This window comes from Balaenoptera acutorostrata, chromosome 9 (assembly GCF_949987535.1).
Source record: "Balaenoptera acutorostrata chromosome 9, mBalAcu1.1, whole genome shotgun sequence".
Classification (NCBI taxonomy): Eukaryota; Metazoa; Chordata; class Mammalia; order Artiodactyla; family Balaenopteridae; genus Balaenoptera; species Balaenoptera acutorostrata.
Window position 1 is genome coordinate 3,373,605 of NC_080072.1, and position 23,276 is coordinate 3,396,880.

General features: G+C 59.4%; 1 protein-coding gene across 3 annotated transcripts in view; it reads right to left on the reverse strand.

The window, feature by feature from the left end:
- Positions 1 to 1,057: 1,057 nt before the first annotated feature.
- CTTN (cortactin) overlaps positions 1,058 to 23,276 on the reverse strand; it is a 34,143-nt gene continuing 11,924 nt past the window's right edge. For 2 of the 3 annotated variants that reach the window (XM_007171134.2, XM_057552503.1), the window contains exons 6-18: positions 22,565 to 22,675; positions 21,487 to 21,541; positions 20,420 to 20,530; positions 17,729 to 17,839; positions 17,072 to 17,182; positions 16,203 to 16,313; positions 14,892 to 14,947; positions 11,056 to 11,125; positions 8,837 to 8,976; positions 6,070 to 6,159; positions 4,044 to 4,185; positions 3,174 to 3,245; positions 1,058 to 2,339 (exon numbers count right to left, since the gene is read on the reverse strand). In XM_007171134.2, coding sequence (XP_007171196.2) covers positions 2,203 to 2,339; positions 3,174 to 3,245; positions 4,044 to 4,185; positions 6,070 to 6,159; positions 8,837 to 8,976; positions 11,056 to 11,125; positions 14,892 to 14,947; positions 16,203 to 16,313; positions 17,072 to 17,182; positions 17,729 to 17,839; positions 20,420 to 20,530; positions 21,487 to 21,541; positions 22,565 to 22,675 — 1,317 coding nt within the window. In that variant the 3' untranslated portion in view covers positions 1,058 to 2,202. The remainder of the gene's footprint in view (positions 2,340 to 3,173; positions 3,246 to 4,043; positions 4,186 to 6,069; positions 6,160 to 8,836; positions 8,977 to 11,055; positions 11,126 to 14,891; positions 14,948 to 16,202; positions 16,314 to 17,071; positions 17,183 to 17,728; positions 17,840 to 20,419; positions 20,531 to 21,486; positions 21,542 to 22,564; positions 22,676 to 23,276) is intronic. The other variant, XM_057552504.1, reaches the window with a different exon arrangement.

Consider the following 23,276-nt stretch of genomic DNA (forward strand, 5'->3'; position numbering starts at 1 on the left):
TGCCGTGGGGGAAGGGGCCTCTCAGGCTTGGGTCCCGTAAGCAGAGCTGGCCAAGGGGCAGCACGAGTGTCCAGGGGGCAATGGTGCTACCTCCAGGCTTGAAGGGGCTCAATGGGACAACTCAGCACCACGAGAAGGTTCCACAGGGGGGTCTGGTGGGAAGGAAATGAGCCCAGGAACTCAGGCCCCCAGCTCCCAGGAGAGCCCAGGTGACCCAGGTCAGCTCCCACCAGACCCAGGGAGTCAGGAACACGATGGGGGGCAGCCAGGGCCAACTTCCAAATTCCTGAATTTTCAGAGAGCGCTAACAGTCCTCCAGTTTTAGCTTGAAAACAAAAGGCCACCACCACACCTGCCTGAGGGTCTAGGCAGCCCGCCAGGCTGAGGTCCTCAAGAGGGGGCTGGGGAGAGCACATCTTCCAGAAGCTTCGAAGCTCTCGTTCCGCCACACGAGCCGCCTGCAAGGGGAGCTCTGCCTACCGCCTTGGAAACCGGGGAGCCGGGTTAGCACGCAGCACGCCCCACCCCTCACCGTCGGAGGCTCCAAAGCAGGCACCTGACAACTGCGAGCGGACCACCGCTCAGCGGGGCGACCTGGGTGTGTCAGTCCTGACGCTCCTCTGCTGCCGCCCACGACCTCCGGTGCTTCTCGGCCGACCTGGCGGCTGCGACCCCTCTCCCCCCGCCACCCGAGCCTGCCCATCCTCCACTCGGCGCCACCGTCTCCTGGAAACGGACGGCTGCGCCCCGAGGAAAACGATACCTTTGGCTACACTGTAACCACTTCGCGGTCTATTTTGAAAACTGTAATTCAGAAATGAGTTTTAAACACAGCATTTTCCGTCTTGCTTGGAATCCTTGCACAAATAATTGATAATTCGAGAGTTAAAACATTTCATCTCCTAAAAAATACCTTTTAAGGAGCGTGCCTCTTCAAAAGGGAAGCTAGTTGGCCCAGAGCTGATAAATACAAGGCTTCACCTCGCTGGGTGGTGACAGCAAAGCCGTCCCCCACTGTAGAATGAAGCGACCAAATGCAAACCGAATCAGCAGCAAGTGGATCAAAAAAAGTTTATTTTGAATATTTAATTTAAAAAAATCATACCTATGAGGTGTGCTACAGAAATTTAGATACAAGAATTGCATATAAAACCCGACCTAATCGTGGTAAAGCAAATGCACTTCAGGAAAGAAAACGTGTACCTCATGGTCACTGGCGTCCCAACACCAGACACTTCCACATGGTCCCCTGGGAGGACACTGCCCCGACCACGTGCGGGAGCTGAGCTGAGGGGCCTCCCGGTCCCTCCCGGGGGACGGGCTCCCCGCGGCGGCCACGGGAGCATCTTGGGCCTCAGCGCTCCCTCTTGCTCACCTCACATTCTCAGCCAAGTCAATCCATCAAATTTTGCTGTCACTTAACATGATATTTTGGCAAAAAGAGCACGGCTTCCTTGACGGGAAGCGTTTCTGCAGTTCACCACGGGGAAGGGACCTGCCTTCCACCAGCAGTGGCTGTTTCCCCACAGGGCGGACACAGGCCAGCTGCCCGGGGCTGGGGACAGCGGGAGGACAGTCTCTAAGGGACTGGTGACACTGCAGCGGGGGGGGGCGGGGGCAGGGGCCCAGCAGCCCTCCTGGAGGCCGGGCGTCGGGGGAGGCGAGAGAACGAGGACAAGACGAGGAGGGAGACGCGGAGAAAGGCGGGGTCTTTGCTGAAACCCAGCAAATACTGTGGGATTTCACAGCGCGAGAGGCTTTTCCGACCGAGCGGACAGCTCCCGTACTTTCTAGCGATTGCCCGCAATTCTAACTTCCTATCAGGCCCTCCCTCTTCCTCCAAAACCCTGGGCGGGGACTCCTGCCCCCACCTCGTTGGAGCGGAGGGCGAGAGGCGGGCAGGGACAACCCGCACTCAGGACCAAAGGTCCCCGAAGTGGCTCCAGGCAACAGTTGATTTGGCAAAAAAAAAAAAAAAAAACCCTTAAATGCATAAAAACAATCACCGAGTCCTCCAAGGAGCATGATTACAATATATTAGCAAGTTCTGTAGCGTAAACATTTTCAAAAGCATCGGCAAAAGTATTAAATATAAAAGCAGTATGCATACTCCCCTCGGCACCCTGAAGAAAACACCAGAAGGCAGGCGTGGCCACAGACAGCGAGCGCGTGGCCAGCTACGGCAAGGGCCTGGCCAGCTACCTACTGCCGCAGCTCGACGTAGTTGGCGGGGAAGAGCCCATACCTGCCCTTGCACAGCCCGCGCCACCAGCCATCGTCAATCATCTCGATGTTGGTGATGATGTCGTCGGGGTCGAAGGAGATCTCATCATCGCCCGCTAGGGAGGAGGGCACAGAGAGAGAGCAGCGGTCACGCTCAGCGTTCCCTGCTCAGCCGCCAGAGGAAAACCCTCCAGCAGCCCTCGAGCTGGCGGCCTCCCACTGAGGCTCCACGGGAGTGCAGGGTTCTGCGGGGGGTGCAGGGTCCTGGGGGTGCAGGGTTCTGCAGGGGGTGCTGGGTCCTGGGGGTGCAGGGTTCTGGGGGTGCAGGGTCCTGGGGGTGCAGGGTTCTGCGGGGTGCAGGGTTCTGCGGGGGGTGCAGGGTCCTGGGGGTGCAGGGTCCTGGGGGCGCAGGGTCCTGGGGGTGCAGGGTCCTGGGGGTGCAGGGTTCTGCGGGGGGTGCAGGGTCCTGGGGCGCAGGGTCCTGGGGGTGCAGGGTTCTGCGGGGGGAGGCTCGACGTGGGTGCAGGGACCTGGGGGTGCAGGGTCCTGGGGGTGCAGGGTTCTGCGGGGGGTGCAGGGTCCTGGGGGTGCAGGGTCCTGGGGGTGCAGGGTCCTGGGGGCGCAGGGTCCTGGGGGCGGAGGCTCCTTGGGGGTGGAGGGTTCGCTGTCTCCCCTACTCTATGAAGGGGGCTTTGCACGCACAGGGGCGGATACAGAGACAGGGCGGAGCCCTTCAAACAAAACCCTAACCCAGAGCAGATGAAGTGTGGCTGAGGGAGATACAGGAATTCCTTGCACTGTATCTGCAAAAACTGTTCTATAACCTTGAAACTGTTTCAAAATAAATTCTTTTCAAAAATTGTAAATAACGCTCTGAGAGTCAGATTTTGAAGAGAGGAACCACTGGAAGCCCCGCCACCACCATTTCCGGCCCTCGGGGCGCTTCTCACCAGCTTGGTAGTCGTAGAGGGCAATGGCTGTGATTCCAAGGTCGTTCTCATATTCATCGTAGGGACCCTCCTCTAGAATAAACCAGAACAGGGTCTGAGAAGGAAGCAGAGCTGCACTCTCACTCCCGTCAGATGCCCCTTCCTAAGGTCCGGGTGGAGGAGCCAGTCAGGAGAGAATGTGGCAGGGGTGCCGAGCGTGAATCGGGAGGACGCACCGTGGGCCGTCGGGCACCTTCCGCCAAGGGGAGGACCCGGCCCCAAGGAGCGACGCCCCGCGTCATTCTCTCGATAGAGGCACTGACCGTTTTCAGGGTGTCATGTTTTACACTTTAAAGATTTAGCACTTTTTTTAGGAAAGGTCATGAATGGCAAGCAGGAGACAGCTGATCACACCTCACGCTGTGCTCAGGGAAGGTGAGAGCCCTGCCCTGGTGTAGATTCTGATACTGATTTTCATGTCACTCCAAGCGGGAGAACGGGCTTGTGTTAAATCTGTCCAAACACATTAAAGGAAACCTCATCTCTAGAAATCAAAGACCAATTTGAGTGTTCATCCATCTATAACATTTTCAGAGTGCGCAGAAATCTCCCTCTTCAGAGACCTCAACGTACTCTGGCTTCCTGGAAGACCTCACGAGCTTCTACCCTGATACAACAGCAGCAAAAGCCCCTTCCTCCACGCCCACCCCTCTCAGCGCCCTCAGCACAAGCAGGGATCTCCTGGAACCCCCCGGGAGGCCAGGCCAAGCCCCCCGGGGTCTGGGGCCCACAGTAGGAGGAGAGGAGCCCCGCTAGCCTGACAGAGGTGGGGCAGGTCAGTCAGCAGGGGGCCAGAAGCAGAGGGGGGCGCAATGCGGGAGACCCGCGTACCTGCTTGGTAGTGGCCCGGGGCCTCCGTGCTTTCGTAGACGGCCTCCGGGGCATAGGCCTCCTGGTACTCGGTGGCCTCCGTGCTGTACACCGGCTCGGGCTCACCGGTGTAGCTAGGCTCGGCCTGCAACGGAGCCGCGGCCTGGGGAGAGTCAAGGAGACAGTTCCCGTGGCCCGCGCCGGGTCACGACCACGGCCACACGGCCAAGAGAGACACGCGGACCACTCTCAGCCCCGGCTGAGACGAGACAGACACGGGGATGGGGCGGCGTCACCTGCTCACACCCCGCGGACGCCTGGGTCCTAACGTGTCCCGCAGCGCCGAGAGGGCCAGGCTCCCCCTCACAAGCCCGTCCTCACACTCCCGACACCGAGTCCTGCCGTCACCAAAGACCTGCCGGCTGCGAGCGCCCCACTTTCCTGGGGCAGGTCTGGCCCGTTTCCTCTCTGGGTCCCAGACCTCCGAGGCCTCCCAAAGCCCCCGAGGGCGCCCAGCCCTCCCGGGCCTCTGCCAGCAGCTCCGCGCCATCACCCCATCCCACCGGCTAGGGCAGCTGAGCCCGCGGGTGGCGGGTTCCATCCTCACGGAACCCTCCGTGGAGGTGAGGCAGGGGAGTGACCGGCAAGTCACACGCAAGAGGACATCAAGAGCGCTCTGCTGACAGCCACCTGAGCCGCGACCCCAGTTCCCAACCATCCACCACCAACAGTGGCTTCAACCAGCGTTTCCAACCGGGGTCCACCTGAGGGCACCCTCGCGGGTCAGGAAAGAAAGCCGCACACAGAGAGCCCCGGGGAGAGCCGGTGGTCAGGCCTCAGCTTCCCACAGAGGGTGACAGAGGGGTGCGGCAGGCCGGGAGCGCTACTCCAGAGGCCACAGGGCGGGGCTCCACCAGGGCTAAACAAGGGAGTGACGGCCTCCTACTGGCAAGTGCCCCTGGAGGCGAGGGGACCAGACCGGAGGGTGAGGGGCCACACGTGCTGTGGGGTCGCGCGGAGCCACTCAGTGGTCGGGCCATCACCCCGAGGTCACTGCGGGGACACTGCACAGGGCCGCCAGCAACACCCTAACCTCCTATCTTCCCGCAGCAGCCCCTCCGCCCATGCCCACCCCTCCCCCGTCACGTGGTTCGGGCAGGGTTCCCTGCCCCGCCCAGGACAACGTGTCATTCCAGCCTCCAAGGACCAACTGCTAGTGACGGGCCCAGCAGTGGGCCCCGATGGGCGGATGCACAGGGGCCCCCTTTCCACGGGATTCCAGATCCTAAGACCGCACCCGCCACACCCGCCAGGCAGAGGGGCAAGCCTACGGACCACCCTGAGGCCCAGGCCCGCCCACGCTGCTCCCGCACCCTCAGCCCCTTTGGGCCTCAGCCGAGTTGAGTCAGTTTCAGCCCCTTGTGACTCAGTGAGCTCTAAGTGGTGACGTCCAGGTGAGGGAAGACAGGTGAGTGAACGGGACAGCGGGACAGAGGGGACTCGGGCTGGGCCGGGTGTGGGTGTGGGTGTGGACGGCAGGGGCCGAGCTGCTCTGGGAGGGGGGCCCACAGGGCCTGTGGAGACCCCGCCATGGGGCCATGGGGAGGGGGGCAGGCGGCTCGGTGACCCAGGGGTCAAAGGAGCAGGTCCTGGGACTGAAGACTGAGGAGAAAGGGCCGAGGACAGAGTCTCCAGGGACCCGGTGCTCGAGAGAGGCCAAGGGAAGAGAGCCGAGAGGCGGCGGCTGGGTGGGGACGAGGGTCCTGGAAGGGAGTGTGGTCCGAGTCGAGGGCAGCAGGGAGTGGGTGAGGGAAAGACCCGCACCGGCTGACCCTTGGAGGCTGGCTCAGGAGAGCGCAGCGGGGCCGGCGGGCGGGTGAGAAGGCCGGCGGGGAAGCCGAGGAGGCGAGAGGCCCCGCGCTCAGGAGGGCTGCCCTCCGGGCGCCGGGCAGCGCAGGGAGGGACCCCGTCCACGGGGCGCTGAGCTGGGAAGGGCGTCTCCGCGCGGCGTCAGAGACTCACGGGCAAAGCAGATAAAAGCACCAACCTCGCAGACGGGGCTCGAAGGCGGCCTCTCCTGGGCCGGCGGGGGCGTGGGCGATGCGGGGGGCGTGGGCTTCTGGGCCCGGGCTTGCTCCTGGAATGCAGAGACAGCGGCAGTCAGCGCGTCACCAGGCCTCCCCGCAGTCCCGCCCAAGCACGAGGCGCGCTCGCTGCCGCTGCCGGAGGAAGGAGCAGCAGCAACGCGGAGCAGAGACGCAGCGCAGAGACGTCAAGGGCGCGTCTGCCCTGCAGCCGAGGTCACGCGGTCAAGTCTTCTCAAGTCTCAAGACGCAGTCCTGCCCCCAGGGCTGACGGATCCAGCCAGAGGCGGCAGTGCCCCCGCACACCTGATCCGGAGGCCGCCACCTGGGCTCTGAGCTGAGGCTGTAACGGACTGAGACCTCCGGGGACCTTCCAACGGAGTGAAGGGAATTTGCACGTAGGATGGACGTGAATCTTGGGGAGGTCAAAGGATGGACAGCGGTGGACAGATCCGGACGTCCCAACCCCCAGGCTCCTGTGAACGTGTGACCTTACAGGGCAAGAGGCTGCAGACGTGACCAAGGTAAGGATCCGAGGCAGGAGGTGACCCTGGATTACCCGGGTGGGCCTGGTGTCATCACAGGTCCTTACAAGTGGGAGGCAGACAGTGAAAGCAGAGCTTGGAAGGGGCCACAAGCCAAGGCGGGGGCGGGGGCAGGTTCTAGAAGCTGAAAAAGGCAAGGACACGATTCCTCTCTGCAGCCTCCAGAAGCAACCAGCCCTGTAACCCCTCCCAGGCCCCCCGGCCTCCAGCCTGTGAGGTGGTAACCTTGCGCTGCCCTAAGCCACGGCGCGGGGCGGGACCTGACGCGACCCCAGGAAACCAGTGCTGACACCTGTCAGGTGGACTTCCTCCACGCCACCGACCAAGGAACCTGACGGCCCGGGGAGGGAAGTCGCAGCAGAAGCAGGAGCTGCGCCGCCCCCACCCGCTCCCCAGCTGCTCTGCCAGCCCACCCGACGGGGCTCAGCCTGACGGGCGTCGGCGGGACTGCCCTGTGGAAACCAACCCCTCCGGAGACCACGCAGCTCTGGACCCCAGTGTGGCTTTGCCTGACCCGCCCCAGCAGGACGGTCACGAGTCCTCACGGCGCTGGCAGCTTGCCCACGAGTTAAATCCCTGGGGCAGCATGACTCCCTGAAGGGGCCGTGCCTAGGCCGGGCTGAGCGTGGGCTTCTGGAGAGCCGGGCCTGCTGCCCGCCACGCAGCAGCACGAGGATCCGTGACAGCCCCCCTCCACCCTGCCACACCCCGATCTGGCGGGGAACAGACATTCCTTCTCGGGGGCACACTCGCTCCCGAGATGTGCGGGGCGAGCATCCGTGGCCGCCCCGCCTGCCAGAGCACTCGGACGCGTGCGGGCCGTGTCCTGCCCCGGGAGAGCGCCTCACAACCCAGAGGGCTCTGGTGCGGGCGGCACCATGCCGACCGATGGGAGTCACTCAGGGGACAGGCGGGTGGGGAGAGGCTGGCAGGGGCTGGACCCAGCGAGGGACAACACGGCGGAAGGGACGGCGAGAGAACCTCAAAGGCCAAGGGGCTGGACAACAGCGACCGAGAGCCTCCTTCTCAAGCCCTCCAACCCTTCTGCAGCTTTGCGACTGCAGGGGTCAAATTCCGAGCCATAAAACGAGGAAGGCATTACGTGAAAACGAGACCAAGTTATCGGAAAAAATGCCTCCTGGTGTGCGTGTGTGTGTCTGCAACAAAGAAAAACTTACAAGCGCGTAACTAAAAACTGAAAGGAGAGACAGCTTTAAAGTTTCTGGCAATTAAGGAACGGTACGTGATAATCAGACACGTTTGCTATCATCCCGACTTCACCACGTGTGATAAAAACGCGTTATCAGGGCTTATTTAATTCCCGGCTCCAGCGCCCAGCGTTTCCTGCCCGTTGCATGCTAACTGCCTCAACCACTCACTCTCCCTTGAAGGGGTCTTCAGAGCCCTAACCACTGATGTGGGGAGGAAACGCCCTTAGGTTTAAATAGAGCTTTACAGTCTATAGAACAACACACGCGTTATTTCCAATTCTACTTCTTGGCCACCCGAGTCGTGGCGACTCCACACCCGTTTCACGGGCAAGAACGTGGGCCGCGGGACGGTGCACTGGCTTGCGTCAGGCCGCCCGGTTGGCAGGTGACGCGGCGGGACCCGAGCCGTCAGCCATCAGCCCATCTACGCGAGTTTAGGAAGGAGCAAGTCCCCACCCTCCTGCTCCCTCCTCACAGCTCCCACTGCCACCCTCTCCAGCGGAAAGACAGTTTGTGAAGAATCCCAGAAGAACCTGCAGACCCGAGCTCCAGGAGCAAGAGCTCCAAGAGCCAGCAGACGGCCTTCTTCACAGGGATCCCTTCTGCGCCCTCAACCTGCCACCCAAGCAGACAGCGGGTTCCCGAGGGTGACGGCTGGGAACAGGCTGCGGGGGAGACGTGCGGACGGGGGCTTGGCCAAGGGCATGGGGGCCGCCAGCCTGACGGGGGAGGACAGGCCTGCAGTCGCCCAGCGCTGGGGCAGCACGGCTGGAGCCGGGGAGGGTCGACTGTCTCGTATCTGGTGACAAGAGACGGGGTCGTCTGTGCGGCTGAAAGCCAAGTTCCTGAGAGCACAGCCTTCGGCGCGAGTTCAAAACGCTTCCTACTGATAGCTTTCTGCAGCAGACACAGGAATGAGCCGGACACATGGCCCCCGCGCGCGGGAGGGGAGCCCGGGCGCCGCCTGCACTCACGTCCAGCTGCCTCCGCGCCGCCTCCTGCCCCTTCGCCGTCCTCTGCGCCCGCTCTGCCTCCGCCTTCCACCCGTCCTCGGGCTCCTTCTCCTTCGCCAGGTTCTCAAAGTTAGCTCTGATGTTGCTGGTCTTGCTGCTCACTACAGAGGAAGGAGAGATTTACTCAGGGCGCCACCATCTCCCCCGGACCAGGCCCGCGCCAGGGCGGCCTGTCCCTCGGGAAGCAGGCACCCCAGCTGAGGGCGAGGCGCCCCCCTCGGCTGCCAGCCCCCCACCAGGAACGGCCTTCACTGTTGTGTGTGCTGCACCCACAGCGGGAAGACGGCACAGCCCCGCATCTGGAATGCTCTTACGTTCCCCACACCACTGTATTCTTTACCACCAGACCCTCACAAGGAAAAAAAACCCCCCTAAGGATGCCCTTGATAAAACAGTAAAAAGTACTGATTGTGAGTAGATCTCAACCCTTTTAACGTTTCGTGTGACAAAATGCGAGGGCGGAGCCCACCGCGACTGCCCCTGTGGACGTGCCGCGGGGCCTCCGGGGAAAACACGTGCAACTATCTGAGATGCAGGCCGAACTGATTTTTCCTGGAACATCATTTTCCCTGAAATGACAATGGACAAACTACGGTTACGCCGTTTGGGTACGTGCCAGACCCTTTCTCCGAAAGGAACGAGCTGAGCCTGTCCTGTTAAAAAACAACTACAGTATTTGTTGTCAGTGGGAAAACTCAAGCTTTCAAGCAAAATCAGAATTTTGGAAAATCCGTGTCCACTACCACGAGTATGACAATTTCCCAGTTTTGCTCAGAGACTCCGTGACGAGGTTGGTACTGTTAACGGACGTGACCCGGGGGGCGCTGTATAATGAAAGGCATCAGTGCGTGGAAGATCAGCGCGACTCGGTCATCAACGCTCTCCAATGACCCTGACGTGATGTCACAAAGTCTTGCTGCGCAAGAGAGACCAACCTTTAAGAAGACCACCGGACGGCTGCCCGCTGGACTGGGGTACAGAGAACACGACCGGAAACGGCCAGTACAATACTCTTCCCTTTTCCCACTGCTTATCTGGGGAGTCCAGATTTTCTTCACCACCCTAACGTGTCACGAGAGACTGAAGGAATGAGAAGCAGCTAAGAGAGCTCAGCTGGCCGACACCGAGGCGATTCCACAGAAACGTAACACAACGCTACCCTGGAACCTAGCCAATATCGTATAATAACTGTAAATGGAGAATAATCTCTAAAACTTTTGAATCACTAGGTTGTACATCTGAAACTAATATTGTAAATCAACTAACTATAATTTAAAAGAAATGCTACTCTTCTGCACTTTCTGGTTTTGAAAACGTAGTTATTTTTTTCATAAAAAGTGTTATGTTAATATGTGATAGTTTCACTACTTTTAAATGTTTAAGTGAATTAATAAAATGGTAAATTCTTCTTGCCTCTGTTTTAATTCTAACACAGTAAAGATCAGAAAACATAACCCACGTAAACAAAAGTTCTTTGGGGCCTCAGCAATTTCTGCCAGTGTCCTGAGACCAGAGTGTATGGACTGCCGACCACAGGGCGTCCACAGGAAATACATGGCGATCTCCACTTGCTGCGTTTAACTGACCACTTCTATCACGTGTAATAATTCCCCCAACTAAACGATACTCTCCTAGGCTGGCCCATGTTTAACGGTTCCCCAGCAGACACCAGGACCACGGGAGGCCTAGGCACGCAGCAGGCACCGGAAGGGCGGGTCGCGAGCAGCCTGGCGCTCACCCGCAAGTGAGGAAGGACAGGGCTGCCCTAACTCATGCAGGCGCGGCGGCGACAGGCTGCGCAGACACACCACGGCCGGGGGAGCGGCAGGTGCCGCAGGAACCTCCCAGGGCCTGGGCCCCGGCAGTGAGCAGGGCCCTTGAGGACGTGCAGTTAACCCAGCTCTGCTTTGGGAAGCACCCTCCAAAATAGACCCCCGCCGCCAGAGAGCTGCAACGCCCGTGTCTGAAAGATGCCTCTGAACCTCTGCAGGACAAACAGCATCAAACGGGTAATCAACTGCCGTCCCCAAAACACACAGATCAACTACGGTCTCCGTTAATGCTTCATCTGCTCCCGCCGGCTCTCCTTTCCCCCTCAGCACCGTCCTGGGGACACCACACAGCGTGGAATTTCTCCCGGGAAAAACCACGGTGCTGCCAGGGGGTCTGCTAGGACTTACCTGCTTCGACAGGGACAGTCTTCTGGTAAGTGGAGGCCACCGTGGCAACGTCCTCAAAGGTGGAAGCGTTCTACCAAGACAAGAAAGGGGAGATCAGGAACGCATTTTTCTTTCTTCCTTTCCTCTCCCTGCACAAAGGCCTGCCCCAGATCCTCCCAAAGACCCAACCAGAGAGCCCAAAAATTTCATATCCACCTGTTCTGCACATTAACAGAGGCGTGAAAAGTGTGTTAATAACACATTGGCTGGTGACCATACGGGCCAGCGTCAGAGAAGAAACACACGTATAGGGGGTGAATGGGCAGGGCCAGGATGTTTAGGGCAGTGAAACTGCTGTGTAGGAATAGACAGTGGTACATACGAGTCACTACACACCTGTGCAAACCCGCAGAATGTAAGATCCCAGGAGAGAACCCTAAAGCCGACCTCAGCGTCGGGTGCCTATGATGTAGGCTCAACGTAGGTTCACAGGTTGTAACAAATGGACCACTGGGTGGGTGGGGGAGGGGAGGTAGGGAGTATACGGGAAATCTCTGCACCTTCCTCTCAAATTTGAGCAAACTGCTCAAAAAAGCAGAAAAACCAAAAGCCCTACCACGTGCCTCCATTTCACAACCATAAACCAAGCACGTGTTCCTCCCAAGCTCTCGCCACAGACAGAATTTGCAGGGGAGCCCAGAAGCCTCTGCTGCGCTGGGAGAGGACCCTGGGACGTACAAAGGCCCCCCGATCGTCCACCTCTCCCAGTAAGCGCGACTCTAGTTTGGTTCTGTAGGGACCCAACTCGCGAGACGAAAAGGACAGCGACGACCGTCCATGTAAAGGCTGACATGGGCGCGGGCTGACGGCTCGGGGAAGCACTGGCCGCTGGGCACGAACGCTTCCCAGGGAAACACGCCTGGGGCTCAGGACGGGCACTGCTTTCCTGACACAGGAAACCGGGAGAAAGGACGCGCGGGAGCCTGTCACTAGTTGACACCCGAGGCTGACTGCAAGCAGCGGCTCTGCGAAGTGCGCACCGCCCCAGACCAAGGTCAGGTACAGGCAGCTCCACGACGGCAACAGTGACCCACGGGGCTCCAGTCGGCACGCCTGGGGGCCGGCCCTGACCCTCCCGCCAAGGCCCCCTTCTCCTCCCTCCTCCTCCTCCTCCTCCATCTCCGGGGTGGCTGCTCGGCTGCCCTGACCAAACCCTCTCCCCTCCCCGACCACCCCCCTCCTCTGCTCCCCACACCTCCCCATCTCTTTCCAGAACAACCTCTAAGGCCCCGCCCCCACCGGCTCGCCCACGAGGCTCCTGCCTGCCCTGCGGCCTCAGCGGGGAGGGGGTCAGCGCCCTCCCAGCTTCCGGGCCGTGGCCCCTGCACACCCGCTGCCCATCCCGTCCGGCCAACTCTCCAGCACGATGCTCAGAGCCGCCTCTCTGCCTTCACCCACAGGCTTCCGGCAAACACCACGACCCCAAGCCTCTCATTTCCAGCTGCGGGGTCCCCACCACACTGCACCCCCATCACCAAGACCCGCCCACCGACTACAACCTTCCCCTCTCCCACTGGCCACCCTCCTCCACCTGGACCCAGCTCCCCGCTCCCCACCGTCCAGCCTGACCAACTCAAGGTCTCGGCCTCTCCTGGGACCCACCTGCCGGGAACCTCTCACCTGTTTCCACCACCCACAGGGACTACGTCAGACCTGAGTCCCTGTGCCACCCGTCCCTAGGGATGATCTCATGCTGCCGCCAAGGCTGAGACCTGGGCAGGTGCCTCACCCTTCTAAGCCCCGGGCTTCCCAAGCGCGCAGCGCAGACCACCATCTGGCCGCAGGGGGACCCCGCGCTCCCCACCACGCCCCAGGGGCTCCCTGCACCTCCCTGTCTGTGGCCTGGGCTCCTCCCACCTTAAAACAGAACCATCCCCTCAGCTGACCAGTGCCCAGCTCACCCCGATCTTGGCCCAAGCTTGCCAACGCCACGGCTCCCTTCCTCCCACAGCCCAGACCCCTGCCAGCTGGCCTCCCCCGAACTCCCCACAACCTCAAAATAAAAAAAACAGGCCCTGACCAGGTGTCAAGCACCCCCACCTCACTCGCCCAGACAGGACGTCCCCAGCAGCACCTCAGGGCACAGATGACCCCTCCCTCCTCGTAACTCTCCGCCCTCAGACCAGCACCAGTGGACCCTGTGGGCTCCCCGCACCTCGCCAGGTGCCCTGCCCGGTCTCCTGTGACCAGCCTGCCCGCTGCCATCCCACAGGCGTGGCCCATGGCCCCCTCGCCGCTCTGCAGGCTCCCCAACTCCACCTCCGTCTGCAGGCACCCCCCCTCACCCCCTCCATCCGAACTACCTGCGCCGTCTGGCAGCCCAACCAGACGTGCCCACGGGGGGCTCATCCCACCCAGTCCTGCCCCTCCCCCCGAGTTCCTGAGCTCAGCAGACGGCCCCACCATCCACCTGGGAGGCCCTCCTCCTCACCCCTTAAACGCAGGGGCTTTGGCACCCACGCTGGCTCAAGTTCTCTCTCTCCCTCCGCCTCCACCCCCAGCCCGAGACAGAAGCACCCCGATCGAAGCGCTGAAGCCGCCTCCTAACCAGGGCCACAGCCTTGCGGCTTCCCCCGCGATCCTCTCCACCCTGAGGCGGGGGGCTGCTCGGTGCACGTCCTGTTCACCTCGTTTGCCTGTCTAACCCTTGCAGGGCCGCTCAGAACCTATCTGACGAAACACGAAACCTCACGGGGGTCCGCAGGGCTCCCTGAAGTGGGTCATGACCAGCCACCCACCCCCACCCCCCACAGTGGGCCCTGCCTGGCTTCCCTCAGACCTTCTGTATCTGCGACAACGCCTACCCCAGGCCCGCAAGGTCCTCGGTGTCCCCGTCCCCATGCCCACACACACACTGGCCCCATCCTCCCGGGCGAGCTCCCACCACCCGCAAAGCCGAGCTCAGACTCTCAGCTCCTCAGGACACTCCCGGCCCCACGGCCAGAGCCCTGTGCCCTGCCGCTCGCTCCCAGGGCCCACACGCGGTCACATGATGGGGTCCCCCGAGGGGTCAGCTGGGAGCCTGATGGAAGGGGAACTCCACGGGGACCGGCCCTGGCGCCCAGACACCCGCCCGGGCAGGGCGGCCTCAACCTCGGTCCGGCCGAACCGATGGGAGCCAGGCCAGGCCCGGTCCCCAACGAGGACCACTCCACGCGCTCCTGGGTCTGCTCCTCTGACGCGGTTGGAACTTAGGCCAGAAACCCAACCACCTGACGCGCTGAGACTCTGAAACCACGCAGGAGGGACCAGCTGGACGAGGGCACCCCAGGGAGAGCCTAGTGGCCGTGTCACCCTGCCTCTGGCTCGGGGCGGACGCCGTGGGGACCCCTGCAGCGACGCGCACCTTCTGGATCCGCCTTCCCCAAGACGGCAGGCCCCACGACGTGGCCAGCGTGACCAAAGGGCTCGGTTTCCAGCTGGGTTCACTGATAAGTACGTTCACAGCCACGTGTCCGGGAGGCATGCACGACGGCGGCCCAGCGCTGTGCCTGCCTGGCTGGGGACCCCGCCCCCTAAAACGTGGCAGGGACAGCAACTGCCTCACAGCATGGCCTCTGGGGGTCCAGGAGAGGACACCCGTGACATAGGAGACGAAGCCCAGCACGCGTGTCAGCTACTGGCACCGCCGCAGCGATGACACATGCCGGTCTGAAACGTTCGCACTTCTGCAAACACGCGCCAGGCGCCCACCAGAGACCAGAGACCACCCAGGGAACAGCCATCGGCCCGCCAAGAGCGTCAGACGCCCGATCCTGTCAGCAGAAAACACCGAGCCCCGGACGAGAAGCACTCACCTTATCCATCCGGTCCTTCTGCACCCCGTATTTCCCACCGAAGCCTCTGGAGTAGTCTGCAATGTGACAGCACGGCACTCAGTCCCGGGCTGAGGTCCGCCAGCTGCCGGCAGCAGGCGCATGCAAACAGGTCCAGAAAGAGCCCGAGAAAATGCGCCCAGAGCCACAGAACGAGAACACGGAACGATGAGCCTTTGCTTGCAAGGCGAGTTGGGCTTCTAGCCATGGTGCTCGGTAGCAAGCAGGTGAGAGGCAGGAAGGAGGCGTGGCATGCTCCCCGCGCGCTCCCGGGGGACAGGGGTGCGGGCGGCAGGCGGGACGCCACCTCCTAGCACAGTCTCTGCTCTGCACTCCTGCTCTACTCACTGCTAGAAAGAGGCTCAAGGGCAGGGATTCTCTTGCTTTTTTACTTATTTTTTTTCTCTTGCTTTTTTAAAAGAGAAAAAGTTTCCCAGAACTTCTACCAGCCAAAGACTCATGTTGCAGCAACACAGGTCTACGTGACAGTCACACTGCCGAGCGGTATCAACGCCACGTCCGTGCGGTCTGCCGGGTCAGCCCGAGGGGATTCTCTCCCTGAACACTGGGGCTGAGCGCCTAAACTCGGCCCCATAAAGTGAGGACACGACTCTTTGCCAACTGTGTGTCCCGGTTCTAATGACTGAGCCTGAATGTTGACAGACGTTAGATAAGTGCTCTGAGCAAAAGCACGTCTGCCATCTGGACTCGCAACGTATGCACCCAGAAGCCTCCTGTCGAGTTCCAGCTTTGTGTACGTACTGTCTGGTTCTGTGTGAAGGAGTCACACGTAGATGGTGTCATCAAAAAAACTAGCAAAAACCAAAAAAACACCACCACAAATGAGACACAGAAACCACGTGGACACGCCTGCCCCACGCCCCTGGTCCAAGGCCAGTCACGGGGCTGAACTGGACACGTTTCTCCTGGTCTCAGAGGCCGGGAGGCGGCCCACTCAACACTCACAGGAGTCCCGGCAACAGCAAGCGCTGCTGCAGAAGGCCGCCGGGAGACCAGAGACGGCCCCCTCCAGGAGCGAGGCACGTCACGGGGTTAGAGCGACCTGCACCTCGCACCACCTTTGACCAGACACGCACCCCAATGGTTACGGGGGAGAAAAAAGTGAACAGGGAAGAAAGGGTGCGAGAGAATTCCGCTCCGGCACGGCACCGGGCTGGAAGTGCCCAGGTGCCCCTGCAGGTGACAGCGGGTGACTCGGAGGCTGAGCGCTGAAGTCTGTGCTAGAAGTGGCGGCACTGGGCGGGGCTGGGGGGAGCCGGGGAGCAACTGTGCCTTGCTGGGACTCGTGCTTGGCCAGTCTCTCCTTGTAATCAAAGCCCACAGCACAGGGGTCCTGCCTCTCGGACTGAACACCAAATCTGCCTCCGAAACCAGTCTTATAATCTGAAAATCCAGAGGTGACAGCAGAGAAAACAACCAAGAGAAGAAACACAAGTTTGGTTAGACTCAAACACGTCGCCTGGAAGAAACAAGGGCTGCGCCGAGCTCGGGGACGACAGAGCCAGCTCCCAGTCTCACCAACAGTCACAAAGGGCTCAAAAGGTTAAAGGACAAACAGCGTCTGAACACGCAGCCCAGGCCTGAAAGCAGGTTAGCAACTGTATTTGAGCCGATTCGGAAAAGCTGCTCCGTGCTCCGCGAGTCTCTCCGGGGCCCCGCCCACGCTGCAGACAAGAGCACGCGTCTCTGCTCACTTGAAGAAAGAGACACATTACACACACGGCCCACCCCACAACAGCGCGGCAGCCCCGCTCCCCACCGTGCTGGCCGCGAGCCCGCGGCCCCGGTGGCCACGCTCCCGGGAACGGGGCGCCTCTCGGGCTGGGACCACCGTGCCGCCCCTGTGGCCACCCCGAGCGGCGGGCAGCAGCCCCTCAGAACACTGCCGCAGCAGCTGGGGCTTCAGGGCCCAGGCGAGCACAGGCGCCCTGCCCCGCCCAACCGCAGCCCCCCAAGGGGGAAGGGGGAATCACTACTGGCGGAGGGGTCCTTCCAAAGCCGTGGGGACAGAGGACCCCCTCCCCCACTGAAGACAGGACAGCACTGCGACACAAGGACCGCGAGGCCAGGCACACGTGGACCTGTAAACAGAGATGAACCTCCCAAAGGACCTCGCGGACGAGCAGCCAGCGTGAACGTACCTTTCTGGGATTCGTGCAGATGCAGCTTCTCCTGGTGATCCCAGCCAAGGGCACACTTGTCCTGTCTGTCCGTCTGCACACCGAACTTCCCTCCAAAGCCTTTCACGTAGTCTGCGTGGACAATAAAAGGCCATAATCGAGTATTAATGGGCTGCCTGCGTAACAGGGAGAAAGCAGGTTTTCCACGAAGTTCAACATACACAATTCACTAAACCATCCTTTCTCTTCCTGACCTTTGGTGAAACTTCAGCTGACATTCATTAAGAGGACCGCCCAGCAGTGTGTCGGGAAAATAACCTCATCTACCATCTCGGTACCGTAGATAAACACGGATGGGACCCCCCTACAGGAACCCCCAAGGCATGCAGTGTCACAGCACTGACGCACCATTGGGTCTCACCACTTACACAGACGTGCAACACGTGGCCCCTGTGACACGCCACGCTGCTGCAGTGTTCAAGCTAAAAGACGTCTAAGGACGGGATTTCTTAGTTAACAGCTCTGTTTTTGGATTTTCTGTTTTAAAGTTCACTGTTTAACAGAAAGAGACATCCACCCTAAGGGTTCCCGGTTACGTTCTGTTTTTCCATTTCTGTCCTGGTTCCCACCGATCACTTAACAGCTGCTAGCTGGACGATAAGGTAACACTGCAGCCACCTTTCTGGGACTCGTGCTTCTCGGTTCTGCCTCGATACTCAAAGCCGACCGCGCTCTTATCCACCTTGTCCTTGTCGATACCGTACTTGCCACCAAAACCTCTGGAGTAATCTGCAAACAAGGACAGCACTGTTCACAAACCAGTCACATGATCAGCGAGCACACTGTGGATTTTAGCAGTCTTTAGGGAAGTATTCTTGTCACTCAATTTAAAAAAACAAACCTAAAATCTTTTGAGGCTCACTCTAAGATCACTTATGTAGGAAACATTTGAAAATATTATTTGTACGCGATAATGGAACTACGAAGAGCAGCAAATAGAGCGGACGAACAATTGTAGCACCTCTCCTTCATCCCAAAAGACAGCATGAGATAACAGCTGACATGAAGCTTCTGAACTCAGGATGAGCCACAGGAGCAAGCTAGTGGAGGGTCACCCTACCTCCTAACCGAAGCTAGCGGAGCCGTGCCGGGGGCACCGCCAAAAGAGCAGGATAAACACGGACTACCTTCCAGAAATGTCAGTTCAACTCAAAGCTGAGTTATCATTATACTAAACAGCTATCTTTACACTAAGGCATGACTCCATCACGGGCACATGAACGGAGTACAATGCACGCAGAGATCAAACCCCTTCCAGGAACGCCTAGGGCTTCTCCCGGCACTTTGGCCTCTGCTCCCCGACTGCCCAAAGGCGTATTTATTCTTCTTCAAGGGCATCTTGGGGAGAAAATCTGGTAAAAATGAACAGGATCCAACAGCAGGTGCTGACTGGCAGCGGGCATACGGGGCAAAAGAGTACAGGTGTGTGCCTAGCAGAGAGAGAAGGCAGAGTTTAAAGGAACCCCATGCAGCAGGCCCAGCGGCCGCAGGGCAGGCAGGCCCTGCCAGGTGTAAGGAAGCGATGCCCTCAGCAAACAGGAGCCCCTCAGGCCCAACGGCCATCCCCTTGGGGAAACGCCAAGCCACGGGGGTTTCCAGTGATGGCTTTCATTTTTGTTTCTTAAAAAAAATCTGGGGGCTTCCCTGGTGGCGCAGTGGTTGAGAATCTGCCTGCTAATGCAGGGGACACGGGTTCGAGCCCTGGTCTGGGAAGATCCCACATGCCACGGAGCAGCTGGGCCCGTGAGCCACAATTGCTGAGCCTGCGCGTCTGGAGCCTGTGCCCCGCGACGGGAGGGGCCGCGATAGAGAAAGGCCCGCGCACCGCGATGAAGAGCGGTCCCCGCACCGCGATGAAGAGTGGCCCCCGCTTGCCGCAACTGGAGAAAGCCCTCGCAGGAACCGAAAACCCAACACAGCCAAAAATAAATAAATAATAAAATAAAATAAATAAATAAGAAAATCCTTAAAAAAAAAAAAAAAAAAAAATCTGGGGTTTTAAAAACTACGTGAGCTCTCAGTTTATATGCTGGCCATTATTCAAATAATTTACATGTGCAGGCCAAACAAAACAAATGATGCAGAACCACCAACAGGATCAGGAGCTCTGCAGCGGGGGCTGAATCTTTAAGTCAAGCTCCATAAACACACACCTCAGCGGGCAGAGGGCCGTAACTGATCACTTACAGGGTACATCACAGCGAAGGGAAAGTCAGGATGGCTTCTAAGGACAATCTAGAAAGCTCTATCAAAATTTTAAATTCAACGTCTTTTGACCCAGCAACTCCATTGCTAGGTATTTATTCTTTTAAATAATCACTTCTGTATATAACAGAATATTCACTGCAGTCAATATTTTTTTCTTTTAATGAATTTACTTATTTTACTCTCGGCCGCGTTGGGTCATTGTTGCTGTGTGCAGGCTTTCTCTAGTTGTGGCGAGCGGGGGCTACTCTTCGTTGCGGTGCGTGGGCTTCTCATTGCGGTGGCTTCTCTTGTTGCGGAGCTCGGGCTCTAGGCACGTGGGCTCAGTAGTTGTGCATCGTGGGCTCTAGAGCGCAGGCTCAGTAGTTGTAGCGCACAGGCTTAGTTGCTCCGCGGCATGTGGGATCTTCCCGGAACAGGGCTCGAACCCCTGTCCCCTGCATTGGCAGGCAGATTCTTAACCACCTCACCAGGGAAGTCCCTGCAGGCAATTTTTAACATCAAAAATTGGAAATAACCTAAATTCCACATTCCAGAGAGGAACAGTTAAGTGGACCACGGAACACAGGACTCAGCAGTCATCAAAATTACAACAAACCGCGACTTCCTTGGTGGTCCAGTGGTAAAGAATCTGCCTTACAACGCAGAGGACGTGGGTTCAATCCCTGGTCAGGGAGCTAAGATCCCACATGCCGCAGGTCAACTAAGCTCGCGTGCCTCAACTAGAGAGTCTGCGTGCCGCAAACTACAGAGCCCTGAAGCCTGCGCGCCACATCTAGAGACGAGAAAACCCGCACGCCACAACTGGAGAGAAGCCCGCGCGCCACAACGAAGAGCTCACATGATACAACTAAGACCTGACGCATCCAAAAATAAACAAAATGGATAAATAAATAAATCTTTAAAGAAAAAATTACGACAAACCACCTACACCGTCCAGAAAGTAACAGGGACATCCAAACACTTTAAGTTAGAAAGATTATATAAATGTAACATAAACCGATTTGCATCAGGGAGAAGTTCCCTGGGTGTGTGTCGGTGAATGCATGAGAAACGACGGGGCGCGGGGTGCCTGATGGTCAGCAGGGCGTGGCTGCGGCCCACCTCTCTGCGACTCGTGCTTCTCCGTCTTGCTCTGGTAGTCGAAGCCCACCGCGCTCTTGTCCACGCGGTCAGACTGCACGCCGTACTTGCCACCGAAACCGCTCGAGTAATCTGGGGAGACAGGGCAGCGGTCAGGAAAATGTGTCAGGCCAAGTGCCACCTTGGTTAAACGAAGCAAGACTCACCAGGAGGTCAAGCACACATCTTAAAATGTACAACAAGCTACCCGCTGTCACATGTGGGTGACGCTGGACGCGTCTATGTGCCCCTGCAGTCTGGTCCCTTTCGACTGCTGGAGGGCAGAGGTGAGCTGCAGGCCCACTTTGGGAAGTCACCGTTCAAATAAAGGTCAGTGTATAAAGACAGCTACGCAGCTGCACGGGTCTTTCTAGAAAAGACCCGACCCCTCCAACACATCGAGCCAGGTGGGCTGGGTGGACCGGCGGGGCCTAGAGCACTCCCAGGCCGAGCTACTTCCCTGGGTCATCGGATGACCCGCAAGAGGCAGAAGTAAACAAGCTTGCAAAAAACACCTCAAGGGACTTCCCTGGCGGTCCAGTGTTTAAGACTCCAGGCGTCCACTGCAGGCGGCACAGGTTTGATCCCTGGTCGGGGAACGAGGCTCCCACAGGCTTTCATTTACAAAAAGGCTTTACCAGGGAGCACTACCTCATAAAGATTAGCCTACGCCGTGTTAAAGACGCACGTACACGCTGAAAACGTCGCTAAGTTAACGGCTCTGTTTCCATCCTCAGGGGAAAGTTAGTTTTGCCAACCAAGTTAGAGAGGGAACTGTTCGGGGGCAACGCTGCTCGGATGAGGGGAAGCAGCTTCTGCTGCCACACGGGAGGTGGCACAGGGACACGAGATGCCAGCGTTTCGTGGGCTGCGTGGCGGGGACCCCACTGTCACACCACACCCAGAAGACCAGACACCTGAAGGCGAGAGCAGCGAACTGCCCGTGGCGACACCCCTGCCCCCAGGAAGAGCCTCGAGTGACAACGCGCTCCTGCCCTTCAAAAGCAGGCGGAGCTGCCTTCCCGTCACCGGCATCTTTCACATCTCACCTTTCTGCGAGGCGTGTTTCTCAGTTTTCCCCTGGTACTCAAAGCCCACAGCAGACTGCAGTCACAGAGAAAAGGGAAATGCAGTTTTAAATACCTGGATCCACGATGCATAGGACACTTTAAAAAACATGAACCATGTTATCTTTTGATCTTTGATTTCCTAAGCCATTAACACCCAAAGCCCTGTTGTTTTGAATTCGTACCCCGTGAAACACTCACAGAAGCCCGGGGGCTGCCCGGGCCAAGCAGCGAGCGAAGCGGCCTCCCCCCGGTGGGCGACCCCCGCGGGGCGAGCTCAGCCACAGGACAGCGACCTGGGCTGACTCCCATCAGCCCGCTTCTCAAATGGGCTCCGCAAGAGCCACACGAACAGCAGGAACAAGGCCCGGCTCCGAGGTGGGCACCACGCACGCAGCCCGGGGGAAGGGCAGACGCGGGACTGTGGCCACGCTCAGCCAGGCCTAACCCCCAAGCCCAGGCTCTCCATGCTACGACATAAAACAAAGGGGCTGACGGCCCTGAGGCAGGGCCTCGAGAACAGCGGAGCAGCACCCCGACGCTCGGCACAGCGCGGTAAGCGGGCGGCACTCCGCCGGTCCGCTCTGAACACCCTTGGGGGATCCCTGTCACGGTGACATCCAGGCAGGGACAGTGGGTGTAAACAGTCCCCGCTGGCATCCTTGGACAAATCTAAGGCTGTCCCGGGGTCATCCCCTGAGTAGATACTAACATGGGGGTTTCTACAGCAATCAGTAAAAAAACCCCTTACACTTGACTGTTCTGTTTGTTTGGCCACACGGCCTGTGGGATCCCAACCAGGGATCGAACCCGGGCCCCTGGCAGTGAGATACGGAGTCCTAACCACTGGAATGCCAGGGAAGTCCCTGTTCTCGCCTCTTAAAGAGCCAATCATCTCAAAGCAGCTGGAAAGGGGGGCCCCTGTGAGCCCTGTGAGCCCTGTGGTCAGGACGCCCACCCTGCAGTCCCACAGCACACACACCTGGCGGCGGGCTCTGACCTACGAGGACTGGTTCCCTTGCCCTCCCCGGGCCCCAGCTGCCCACGATGCTTCACTCACCTGATCAACTCTGTCCACCTGGACACCAAACTTGCCTCCAAACCCCCGGACGGAGTCGACCTGCGAGCAGTGCTTGGAAAGCTTCGACTGATACTCATGGCCGACAGCTGACTGGAACAGGTTGCAAAAATCAAGTGTCAGACGCCCGCCGGTATCGCCACATTGCCCGCCCCCCATGCGGGGTCTAAGGGGGCGGCCCGCACCTGTGGTCAGCGTGGGTGACCCTAATTGAAACCACTCAACGTGGAAGTTAGCCTGGGGGGAGCTGCCTCCCGGGGGGCATCGCAAGCCATGGCCACCGGTCAGGTGTTGCCCTAACTCTCTCCGTATCGGCCTCCCCAGAAGCTGCCCAAGAAGCCCGGCCACAACGGGGGCTTTTGACATGACTGGGCATGCAGAACCAGGAGGCCAGGCCCATCCGGAAACCACAGAGCCAGCAGCGGGCAACATGACTCCTGAGATCCAGCTCCGGGAAGACTGCTGGCAACGATCACCCTACTCAAACGGGACATTTTCGCACCACAGGACCCAGGAATCAGGACACAACATGCAATCTGCTAACAAATCGAGACACAGACAGGTGCGCTGGAGTCACGCCTCGCATCCAGTCAAAAGCCACTGTGCGCCCAGCCTGTCCGGAGCGGAGTGGGCCCGTCAGCACAGCACCAGCCCCACGGACGGGCAGGAAGGGAGTTTGGTGACATCCTCTCAA